Source organism: Mycetomoellerius zeteki, unplaced genomic scaffold (assembly GCF_001594055.1).
Source record: "Mycetomoellerius zeteki isolate Tzet28-1 unplaced genomic scaffold, Tzet1.0 scaffold914, whole genome shotgun sequence".
NCBI lineage: Eukaryota > Metazoa > Arthropoda > Insecta > Hymenoptera > Formicidae > Mycetomoellerius > Mycetomoellerius zeteki.
The window spans coordinates 408,756-421,474 of record NW_017257952.1 but is presented as its reverse complement, the minus strand read 5'-3'; the positions used below and the strand labels follow the sequence as shown (position 1 = coordinate 421,474).

General features: G+C 32.9%; 2 protein-coding genes across 4 annotated transcripts in view; both read right to left on the bottom strand.

The window, feature by feature from the left end:
• Ndg (Nidogen) overlaps positions 1–6,722 on the bottom strand; it is a 24,355-nt gene extending 17,633 nt beyond the window's left edge. For all 3 annotated transcript variants that reach the window (XM_018460129.1, XM_018460130.1, XM_018460131.1), the window contains exon 1: positions 6,498–6,722. In XM_018460129.1, the coding sequence (XP_018315631.1) occupies positions 6,498–6,722 (225 nt within the window). The remainder of the gene's footprint in view (positions 1–6,497) is intronic.
• Positions 6,723–11,268: 4,546 nt separating this feature from the next.
• Positions 11,269–12,719, bottom strand: part of LOC108730429 (kinesin-like protein CG14535) — a 46,069-nt gene continuing 44,618 nt past the window's right edge. The window contains exon 10 of the mRNA XM_018460133.1: positions 11,269–11,929. Within this exon, the coding sequence (XP_018315635.1) occupies positions 11,757–11,929 (173 nt within the window). The 3' untranslated portion in view covers positions 11,269–11,756. The remainder of the gene's footprint in view (positions 11,930–12,719) is intronic.

Below are 12,719 nucleotides of genomic sequence, written 5' to 3'. Positions count from 1 at the left end.
CGTGTAGGAAGGTCCTCTAAGTAGATCATCGTATCTTCGCGTTTGCGGATACGTCGCTATATACATCTGTGTCAACCGCGATTTGTCACTGACCTGAGTCCGCATAATAACGGTATGAGAATTGACCGAGGAAACATTTGTTGGAATGTCAATTTTGAGTTACATAATGCGCAAATCCTTCAACAACTATAAATATAACTATAAATGTCATATTTCGAATCATTTTAATTAGGTATTGGTGATATACATATAAGAGTTATAAGACATTACTTTTCACATAATTTTTCACTCAAAACAATTATTATTTTGTAAGATAAGCATGATTTAAAAAAAATCTCTTGTAGTTTGTTAAATTGTCTAAATCTCTATTCAGAGGATTGCGTGTATGAGACAAACGGATTTATTACATAAAATAACTAATGGAAATAATTTCTTTTTAAAGAGATCCTTCTTTATTTTAATTTGTGAGAAAAATACTTAGTATTTTTGTATAATAGAATGGTATAATAAAACATTGACTATTATTGACGTTTTCAATTATTGGAAATACTCAAACTTCAAAAATGTTTTGAATTCTTATTGAATTTCTCTTGTAATGCAGGAAGTAAAATTTCTGTCCATTAGTTTATTGTCATCCGCCTTTGTATTCGCATGTGAGTCTCTGCATGCTTGAGCTCCATTTATCTAGTTTTACATTCGCTTTCTTCAACATTTCCAACAAATTACACGCCTACGATGATGTTTGTCTGACTAACGAAACGAGCGCGGTGAATGAGAAAAGCGAACAAAAACTAAAATATATTTGCAAGAAAAATGGAACAGCAATTTCCTCTTTAAAATAGCAAACAATGAATTTCCATCACTGATTTCAAGGTTACGATGAGATATGTCGTAATCGGAAGTTCAAAAAGGAAACTCGGTGAGACGGAAGAAGCTGTAATGAAATTAATTGAGAATTCCGTGTCGAGACTAATTGAACTTTGTCGACGATGACGAAGTCAACGACAGAAGGAATGATTTGGAAGAATCGCGAGCGGAATTTCGCAATTCCTCCCACTAAGTCTCCGCTAAATAATGTGGGAAAACGCCAAGGCTAATTGCATAGCACCATAAGTTAGCTGTCGTATCACTCTCTATCTTGATGTGAATGTTTAATTGAGCGCAGGAAAAGATACAGTCTTCCACTGAATTTTATGTTAATGCACAAAGGTAAAGAATGCCGTAAGATGTATTTTTAGTGTGTTATTTTTACGAAGAATCAATGCGTTATTTCTGCGAGACGTGTTTGTTCATAGCGAAACATGCGATTTCTTGTATGCAGAAAACGTATTAGTTTGAATTTTCTTCATGTAACTTAAATAGTGTGAAAAATTGTCAAGATTAACTTTATCAAGATTATCGCGGATATTTACATAACCGCGGTCTCGCGATGTTAATGCGACTTAATTCTGTAATCAACACTGTCACATACTTAAACGTACATGTGCATTTACTTGCACTAGCAAAATAGGAGAGCATATAGTTAATATTTATATATTTTCTGTTTTTGATCAGATATTAACTGTATAATTTTTATTTCTTACTCACTATACATTATATAATATTGTTTATACTATACACCACCATAACGGTCAGTGACAAAACTTTCTGTTTATATCTTATCGGTGATGATCAATGATTGTATCATTGATCATTAGACATTATAATGCGACATACAAATAAATATATCTACATATTATATTTTATGTAATTTAATGTTATAATTTTAATTATATATATATATATATGTATAAATATTTTATTGTCCATTTTAATATGAAATAATTTAATTTTATATTAAAACCCATAAATGGAAAGTCTTAGCTAATATGATGACAAATATATTAAATAAATAAACTTATAGATATATTATTGTTATAACGCGCGTTTTTTTGAGGCAGTGGTAACAGCAAACATAAACTACGAATCTCTTTAAAAAATATATATTTTTATCAAAACATAAGTAACATTTAATTTATTATTTAATAGAAAAATTTAATTCTAGTTGAAAATTATTTTTATATATGTTCTTATTTGTGTTTGCGACTTTTATTTTTATATTAAAAAGACGAAGAGAATAGAAGAACCGTGAATTTTTTGAATTCATGAAGAGCCTTATATTCTGCTTGTTCTGTGCCACGCAAAAGATGAAGTCTGTAGCTGTGCAATGCCATACTGCGCATTTGATGCACGCGTATTGCATAGGAGAATACACGATTACCGTGCACGTATTATTCCAATACCTGCAAAATCGAATCTCCCATTCTAGGCTCTTAATCCGCCTAGTCTCTCACAATTATTCGTCATTACACTTTAAGCCCATCCGGCTGACTGGCCGGCCGAGTTTCTGCGTGTGATTTGACTCGACGCGCATCCCTAAGCGAAGCGCATATACACACGTCATCAATAACGCTACGATGATTTCGGACGCTTGAATTATTGACGAACCTCGATGAATGGAACGGATCACGGCGGATCATGGTTTCATTGCGGCATTTTGGTAACGGCGGCTGCGAAAGTCACACCAATTTGAAAGTGAATTTCACTATCGGTATTTGATGGTTTCTATCGCGCGTAGTTTTGCTTGGAAATATAGGGCATCATAAAATTGTGTAAATAAGTAATTTTTTTCTATATATAATCTTGTCACAAATGACAGATATACAATCAGTACACTGAAAAAAAATTTATAAAAAGTAAGGATTTAAAAAAGATTTTAAATTATTATAATTATTAAGTGCTCTTAAAACCATTAAACTTTTATTTCTTTATCATTTTTAATTTATTTTTTATTTGAGTTTTATTATATTCATAATAAGAGATTTAATATCTGAGTTAAAAATTTTTTTGTTTATTTACAAAAATTTTATATAGAAGATTTTATATATTATATAAGATTATATATTTTATTTTTGTGAGTGTAATAAAAATTTGATTCTCATTTAATTTATTTCAATATCCCCATAAATAGATAAATAGATTAAATTTAAAAAATAAAATTAATTAGGTGGGGGCCTTATTCGACTCAAGTTTCTTATTTAAAATTTAATTTTTTTCAGTGTATTAATACAATTTAATAGAATTCAATAATAAATGATCATATTATTTACACATATATAATCTTTCAGTACAGATTAATCAGAGTTTGTTAAAGATACTCCATTAATTAAGGCTGCAGTTTCAGTAGAAGGAAAACATTTGAAAAAATGTTGATAATACGAGTTTGCTTCCTGTGGAGGCGTGCATAAACACTTCCACGTATGAGCTAATGCACCTTGATTCGCAATAAATCACTTTGGAGAGATGAATCCTTCGCATTAATCTGCACACGACTAGTCAGACATAATTAACGTTCATTCATGCCGTCACCTTTGTAGTAATACGACAATTCGCAGAAAAGTGAAATCATGCAGTGTCCTGCGGACTTTTCTAAACGCTGGCGGTTTCTATGTTTGTCTAATCGTTGTATGTGCGGTGTTTGTATGATGAATCAAGTATATACTGAAACTCATATTGTTCTCGTGGATAACCGGTTAAAAACAGTTGAAATTGTCTCTCTACAATTTTTCATGACTTTCGGATACGCTACAGAATTGCTCGAAGAGAGAGAGAGAGAGAGAGAGAGAGAGAGAGAGAGAGAGAGAGAAATTATAAATATGATTTGTATATGATGCGTATAAATGTATAATCATAAAATATTTTTCTAGCTCCATAAAACTTTATTTAAAATACTTCTTATATATTTTAAGATTTTTCAGCGATATTTCTTCAAACGCGATACAAAAATACACTTTGAGAGAGACTGTCATAATTTTTTAAATATGAAAACATTATTTAAACGATTTATTTAAAAGAAATAAATATATACATATGCCTCTTATTTTGAGTTTCTTTGTAATACATTCTAAGGCGATTAAAACTACAGAGAGATGATTGCGATCATGCTCTTGTGTTTCTACAACATGTACTTCCTTGAGATTATACATTTTCGTTTACGACCGAACTTTCGGCGTGTAAACACTACCGGAATCTTATCGCGCGGCTCGGACTCTGGATGCGCATTGCATCGTCTTCCGGTTCGCGCCGCTCTAGCTTGTTCATTCATACGAATTAACGGACCCTCGTAAATTGTACGCGATGAGCAGCGCGGCGCGTCCGCCGCAATTAAGCGCGATTGTGCCGCCCAGACTACCCAGAGAGTCGTTCGTTCGTCATCGCGAGCGCAATGAATTCGTGTCATGCCAGAAGATGTCGGCCGGATTAGACCGCGAGCCGAATTGAGAGAATGACCGAATGCGCGCACGGCTTCGTCGTTGTCTACCGCGCGACAAATTGATATTAACCGAGGAATTGCACGCCGTCGCCTAGCCGCTCGTCTCGTCGTCTCGGAACTTTTTCTAGACCGGGCCATAAATTGAAGTTCGTCACACGCGGTGACTACGCTAAGTTTCCTAATCTGTAACATGTCTGTGAACAAATTTTATAGCTTTTTGTCATTCTGCGAAGAGATAGGGTAGACAGACTTACGGCAGAGTGCGTCACGTCACCGTTATCGCTCATATTAACAAAGTTGATGAATTGGGTAAATTTTTTCTCGGCTTAAATTTGTCCTAATCAGGGAGTTTCTTATTATTATTGAAACTTAGAGATAAGATAACTAGGTATAATCTGGTGACAAAATTTTACTTTTCAGTTTTAACTGTAGTATAGTTTTAAGTTACAACACATTTTAATTTGAAGTTATAAATTGAAACGTTTAAAAATATTATTGTAATTACAAAACTACAATGTTTACTAGTTTACTGTTCTCATTAGCAAAAAAAGGAACATAGACCTTTTTTGTGTTTCAATCAAAATTTATTTAAATATAAGCTCAATATAAATCCATGAAAAATATAGTTTTAATAATTGTTTTAGAACATTGGTTAAAAATCGGATAACAACATATTTTGTTTGATATCAAAAAAGCAATGGTAATCCAATCTTTTGAGTTAAAAACATTTTGTTATTTTTAACTTTTATGTAACAAAATGTAAAGAAATCTATTTCTATGTTAGTTTCAAAGTAAAAACATTGACGTATGAACTTAGTAAATAATAAAAATAAACTAAATTTGAATCAAATTTAATATATTTTCTTGAGTTAAATCGTTTAACTTCATTGTTTTTGATAACGATATATTGAGTAGAAGCTGTAATAACCTATAGAAATGATTAAAAATAAATTTGATATAATTTGACATTATGAATTTGACATATGTTAGCGTGTTTACTTATCATAATTATGATATAATAATCACAGGAAAACATTTTCTCCTTAAATCATATTTTGATGAAGCTACTTGAGATGAATACTATTCTACATTAATTATGTATTTGCAATTCCATTTAGTTTAATATAAAAAAAATTGTAATTGTATAATATATAATGTATCAAATTTTTATTAATTGTATCTATTTTATGTTTTAGGAGCAGTTTTTAGACAAAGAGGGGGGTTTTTCGGCAAAGAGGGGAAATTAATACAAGATAAAAATAGAATAAAATGTATTTATACGATATTTTGCCATGAAGTTTGGTTGACTATCACGTTATCATCACACTGACAACATCTTAAGTGGTAAATATCTCAATAATTGTAAAAATATTGCGAGAGGACAGATTTGCAATGGGTTATCAAGAACATTTGCAGATTTTTTTTTGGACTGGTGTTTTTCGCCGACGATCGGTTTACAAGCATAAATACAAGAATAGCGGATTCGCGTCTAATAATAACTTTTCAAAGCATCCGTAGTCGTAAATAATAAAAAAACAAATAGCCGAATGTCTCTGGAAATTGTTGAGTTTTAATCTAAATTATAACAATTTATAAATATTTTCTTTTCATTTCGATTTCCGTCTTAAAAAAATTTAAATTGTTTGAATTGTAAGAAATTTTAAGTTATTGATAAGACAAAGTACAATCATAGAAAGATTACATTATAACATAATTTTCAAATTAAAAACGGTTTACATAATTACATGTCACAATTATGATACAATGATAATGAGAAAGAACTTTCTTCTCAAATCGTGTTTTAATTTATTTTTGAAATGAAAATTATTTCACATTATATGCAATTCCACTTGATATGTACGTGATAACACATGCTATGTTATTTTTGAATCATTTGTGTACTTTTGCACGCTTTGATTAAGATTAGATAATTAAAATTAATTATATATTTATCTCAATGTAAATTATAATTACAATTCTAAAATTCTCATTCATTAACAGAATATAGATCTATGCAACGATAAAAATTTACTTAAATATAGACCTGATAAATTCGTATTTAATGAGAAATATATTTTGCAATTCGAATAACTATTTTTTTTAACTATTTTAATGCTAATTCGTATCTTAATGGTTAATATGAATATTCGATATTCTTAAAAACAAATTCACTATTAATACTCACGAATATCGAGTTGTAGATTTTGTCGTAAAAAACGATGGGCGTTTTGAGGATAGCTTCGGCGGATAGCAGCATTCCATTGCTATCGGTTTCGAGGACGTTGGAACCCTGCCCTGTGTGCTGGTACAGATCCCTTTTGGATAAAGCTACGGTAAAGGGCGCGATTAGGGCCAGCACGAGGGCCAGCGAGCCTAACAGAACGCTCCAGCGTGTTGCGCCGCGAGCCATTCTCTCAGACTGCTTTAACGCTACTGCTGTTCGATTTGGCTACGACGTCTCTTCTTGCTGCCCCCTAATCGCCTTTGCTCTCCGCAGCTCCGCGACCGGCGTGGCTGCTCATCGTTGTTCCGAGTACATGAAACGCCACTCGCTTCCCTCACTCAATGATAATTTCGTGACACCACGCCGATCCCTACCGATTCCGTTACTAATAGGCTAATATGCAATCGAGTGTATCTCGAATGTAACACTTTAGCATCTCTCTCTCTCTCTCTCTCTCTCTCTCTCTCTCTCTCTCTCTCAGAACCCTACCGTACGATGACCACTTGATGCAGTGATGTGCAGGTTCCTGCCATGAATAAGCATGTAGAATATTGGAATAAATTGACAGATTTCGTAAATGCTTTATTTTTCAGTACTTTTACAAAGAATATTGTATTAAATGGTTTCATTTATTTTAATAATAATTCTTTGAAAAGTTTAATTCTGTTGGATTAATGTCACTGCAGTTATACAATCTCATGAAGAGAATGAAAATTAGTTTGCGGGATCACATGCATCACGGTTTATTTAAATACACATGAGAGACAAGTGTTTTGTATTTGTGACTATAATTGCAAAATAAAATAATTATAGTTAGGAGTTCTATTTTTATAAGAGAATAGTTATTAATCATAATTATAGTTATAAAAATAGAACTACTAATTGATTATGAATAGTTATTGAAGTTGGCACTGATAATTACTATAAATTATAGTTAAATTATAATAATTGTAAGCATTTTTTTCTTTCAACGTACATTTTTATGAGAACATTTGATTTATTATTACAAAAAACGAATAACGCCGGCTTGTCTAATCAGCTTATTTTATTAACAGATGTAATTTTTTGGTATATATTTTAGCTACTCATCAAACAAAGTATGCAAAATACGCTATTATTTTTGTACGTATATTCTCTTTATATTGTACTTAAAGTAGCGTGAAATCTCATAACTGAAAAATATTTTCGACATTCAAGCTAGCAATAATTCATAAGATGATAAAAATATGATTTTAATAATAGATTCGTAAATCACGCGATGCGTGTGCGCGATCAAATTGCGCGTATGCGTGTGCGTTGCGTATCATTCGCGTATCGTAGCGGCGCGCTTAAGTCACGTATTCTCTTCGCATGTGAAACCGTCGTTGATTCAATTGTATCTTCGAATGATCCATTCAAATGCCGAGGTCTCGCGATTACGCGATGCATATATTGTAATCAGCGCACCAATTTGAAGTCTTTAATTGTGACCATAATAGTATTTTATCTATGATAAGCGTAAATGAGATGGAAGGTTACTCATTTGGCTAACATTATGTTGACGCAGTGATTTTCAAGCATTGCGTTGCATTTCAAATGTATCGTCTTTTCACATCAAACAATTTCATAAATCTTTATTTGTTTAAAGCTATAAACTTTTTTTGATTTATAAGGTGTGTTATTGTTTAGGTATATTTTTACCTAATTCGATTTTTTAAATATAATTAATTCCAGTGTAAGTTTGTGGAAACGTAATTATGAATGATAGAATTATTTCCTCACTATATACACATATCTTAATCTTATTAAATCATTTAAAAAATGCAATTACTATTACAATAACCGATTGGCTTGTTGCCTACCGTCTATTAAGGCAAATTGATGTTTAAAAGACGCATTGAATTTTGATAGATCTTCTCGTCTTTCATCCGTGTTGCATTATTATACTCGCTCATCCGTCACGTAATTTCTCCGAGACGGTACGCGATTCATCTTGAACGTCCTGCTCGTTTTCTGTGCGAAGTCGCGTGCAGCCGTGCATTGTGAAACAAAGTATCAACGTCGACAGACAAATGGAGGTGGACCTACATTCGCATACGCTGGCCGAGAATTGCGTCCCGGCCTAGAACGTCCCAATAAATTGTCTCAGGAATTCGTCAGGGTCGACTCTCTTTCCAGCGTTAATTCATTTGACGATATGTGAGATGTTATTGCGGTAGTGACGTAAGTCACATTTTTAAAAAATGAATTGAGATGGCAGATACGTCATATTACATTATGAAGTGAAAATTTATGAGTATTTTATTGTTATATTTTTTTACAAGTGAACCAAAAAGAAAAAATAACTGCCATCGCATTTTTACGTCCAAATAAGAGTATTTCGTATAATATTTATAGCAGGGACAAATGGGATAAAAGATGATTCAGGATACACGTTGTAAATTGATCTTTATTACAAGAAATTATATGACTAATTTGTACATATAAAATATAAATATAATACAAGTACTATGATACAGAGACGCGTGTTTTTCCAATGGAAAGTGGAAGTAGATCGCTAGTTACAATTAATAATTACTATTACTATAATTCGTTATTATTACTGTTGTATTCACGGCAGATGGATTGACACGCTCTTGGCAATGCTTTTAATTCAGACTGAATTCAGATACGCGACGATAGATAAATAAACATCACATACACGAATTTAAACGTTTCACGCGGTGAACTATAAAGATAGTTTTCCGACATTTGAGAAGATGGAAATGATTCATTTCTTGGATATAATTATTGTTAAAAAATAGATGCGAATAAAATATTACATTTTTAATAATATATAATTATCGTAGTCAATCGTGCGACAGTTCGAATAATTGATTAGCACGAAAAATCGTCAATTATGATCTTTCGCGATAAACAATCCATTCAACAATATATCAGGCATTCTCAACAGAAGGAACCAACAGATAAAGCAATGACGACGGTTTCGGCAGCAAACTCACGTCTTTGGTCGAGTGCTATACGAGCACACAGAATTTTTTTAATTAGCATCACTTATCTCGTTATTTTCCATCCGTAGAATACGAACTTGTCGCTCAGTAATGTGACGTCATTCCACTTGTCCGTGAAAAAAATGACGTTTGTTCTTTCGGTCTGCATCTATATTTCGTATTTTACACTAATGCGGCTTTAATAAATTTACAATCCATAACAACATATAAGTCGCGATTTTCACTCTCAAAATTATAATATATTAGATGTAGTCAATAAAAATCCAATATCAGATATCTGCATTAATGCTAAACACGAAATGCAAATACGGACCTGCGTGTACGTGTGATTAGTCGCCTGTGCTCATATTAGTACAGTTTCCATTATGTGTGTGTGTGTGTATGTGTGTGTATATGTTATGTATGTCTGTGTATGTGCGCTTATATATTCATATACATATACGTATGTATCATGCATAAACGAACCCCAAGGTATAACAGTTCGGAACGAGAAAAATGGGTGGTTTTTCATCGATATTGGTCGTCGTCCACCACGACTCGCATCAGAAAACTAGAATACCTCTATTTCTGCCTCTCGCATTACGCCCATACCGATTTATTTTCATCCCATCTATTTTCATTCTCCCCGGCCTCATCCTCGCCTGTGCTTATATCCTATCCGCGTTCTCTCTTCGCATTCTCATGTTGAAAACGAGATTTCGGGTGCTCGTTCCTTGTTCTCTTTCTCTTCGTCAAGTTTCAATAGCATTCGCTCGAACCAAGCGTCTCTTACGATTAGCGAAGGTTTACGATTTAGACTCTCATTTCTTTTCCTTCTTATCTTTCGTGCGCACGTTTTTTTTCTCTCACTCATTCTGTCACTCTCTCTCTCTCTCTCTCTCTCTCTCTCTCTCTCTCTCTCTTCCTCTCATATATTCTCTGTTGCATCTTTCTTAAGTGAGTTACGGAACTCTACAAAGTGCGGTAACTGCTGATAACGATTAAAGCTACGATAATACCATGAATTAACGTGCGTGCATTAGATACATTACGTACGGCGCGTTTCATTTATCGATTGTTTGTTATTTCGTATAAAAGGTCTTTTTTGCACTTTTTTGGCAGTGCGTTGTTTTCATTTGGCTTCTCCTCAAAACCGAAGCTCGATTTTCTCATGAACAAGTTTGCGTCTACTTCTAACACCTTAATATCCGTCATTGAGAGTGATTTTCATTGGCAACTCAGATTAACGCCATTTAACGATCCCTTCTTCCTCTCGGAATCATAGCCCTAACGATAACATACAAAATTTAATTAATCATGATTACTGTCCAAATTATGGCCAATCTCAATTATCGATATGTGTAATCGAGACTGCTCGGATAATCATATATGATTTAAAATCGTTCATGATCGGCTTCCTCGATTTCTACTCGACTGTCTTTTAATCCGTGGTCGATTTTTATTATCGATCGATATGACTATGAATATCAACGCGTGTCGTATTGTTTCTAGATTGACATGAATATTTCTAGTCTACCACGACAATAGAAGTCTATGCGCATCTTTATCCGTTTGTTCTATTTGTCGCTGTTCCCGATAAATATGTGGTTCGGCCGATTGGCCAACAGTCTTTAGATCGGAAATATCTCTCTCTCTTATAATTTATTAATGGCATAAAAAATGGCAGCGGGAGTTTTTAAATAACTCTGATGAATAATAGACATAAGAACAAAGCACCAACTTCTCACGTTAAACCATTAATGCCGATATAATGGCGCAAACATCGCGTTCGAAACTTAGACTCGTTTCGCTATTGCAACAACCGCGAAAATTATCTAACATCTTTGTTCTGCATCCTGAGAAACATCGTTGAAACTGAAGCAACCGCGAAATCTCTAACACGAATACAATTTTCGTTATAACTCCATAATATAACTTCGATAAGACACGTGCGTGTGCGTGTACGTGTGCGATACTTCAGTAAAACTTTTACTTTAACTCCCTCTTTATTTAAATCTTCCTAGAACCGTTTTAGACTTAACAATAGTGACGACGTACGATGACGGTGACGGTACCACAATATATCATTAACAACTATTGGACGGAGTCGAGCGACATCGACGTCATTATCTGCTAATTTTATTTCATCCTATTCGGCGACCTCGCTCGTCTCGTTTCAACGATTAAATTCGTAGGTGGGTGGGCGGGATGATGATCAACACGCGGTCATGCGTGCTGATCTGAGTCTACGTTAGGTGATCTTAATCTCGGCCGATGTCGATTGTTGAGGGCAGGAATCGAAGCAAGTGACCAGAAGAACGTGGCTCTTACAGGCCTCTACCCTCTTTTGTAAAATACATGTTTCAGCCATTAGGGCCTCCAAAAATGACGGATCCCGCCAATCCATACTGTCCTCCACGTACACTATTTTTGAAACAAACAATGAAATATATGTGATCGTATTTAAATACATTTTGTGTCAGTAATCAATATTTATTTTGACTTCATAAGTTTGTCTTGACTTTCTATTTTAACTTATTATTGTTTCTAAGTTTTGTTTGACTTTGTATAATTTTATACATAAATGTGTATAAAACGTTATTCAAATTGTGATTAAATTAAATTTATTCAAATATATGAAAAATTAAAAGTTAAATATTATCAAAATTGATTAACACTAGAAGATCGAAGCAGCCAATTTGGCGAAATTCAAACTGCTGTAACTTCTTTCAACTTTACTTCCAAATATGATGTGATATCTTTTTATGACTTTTCATCATTTTTCATGTTTTTAATTTTGGTTAAAAAATTTTTAATTATACATATAAGGCGCTTGAATTTTTATTTAACTATTTACTTAGAAGAATCGTTGGAGTTAATTTGATTCCCTTATATCTGATATTGCATTTCCATTTTATGATTTTGTTTACGACTTTAAATATTTAATAAAAATTAGTGATATTATTGTTAAAACGTTAAATATAATTTTCTCTATACACGTTTGTTTCTATTTGTTATTTACGAAAAAACACCTGGAGTCAAATTGGCTCTTACGGTCCTTCTAGATAGAATCGTCATATGACAGGACAGTCCTTCTAGTATTAATAAAATCAATCATGTACATTGCGACTCGTTTATTTGTAAATTGCAAATATTATGATATAAATTATTGAAGCACGAATTATTTAAGAATAATTAGTATATATTGCAATGT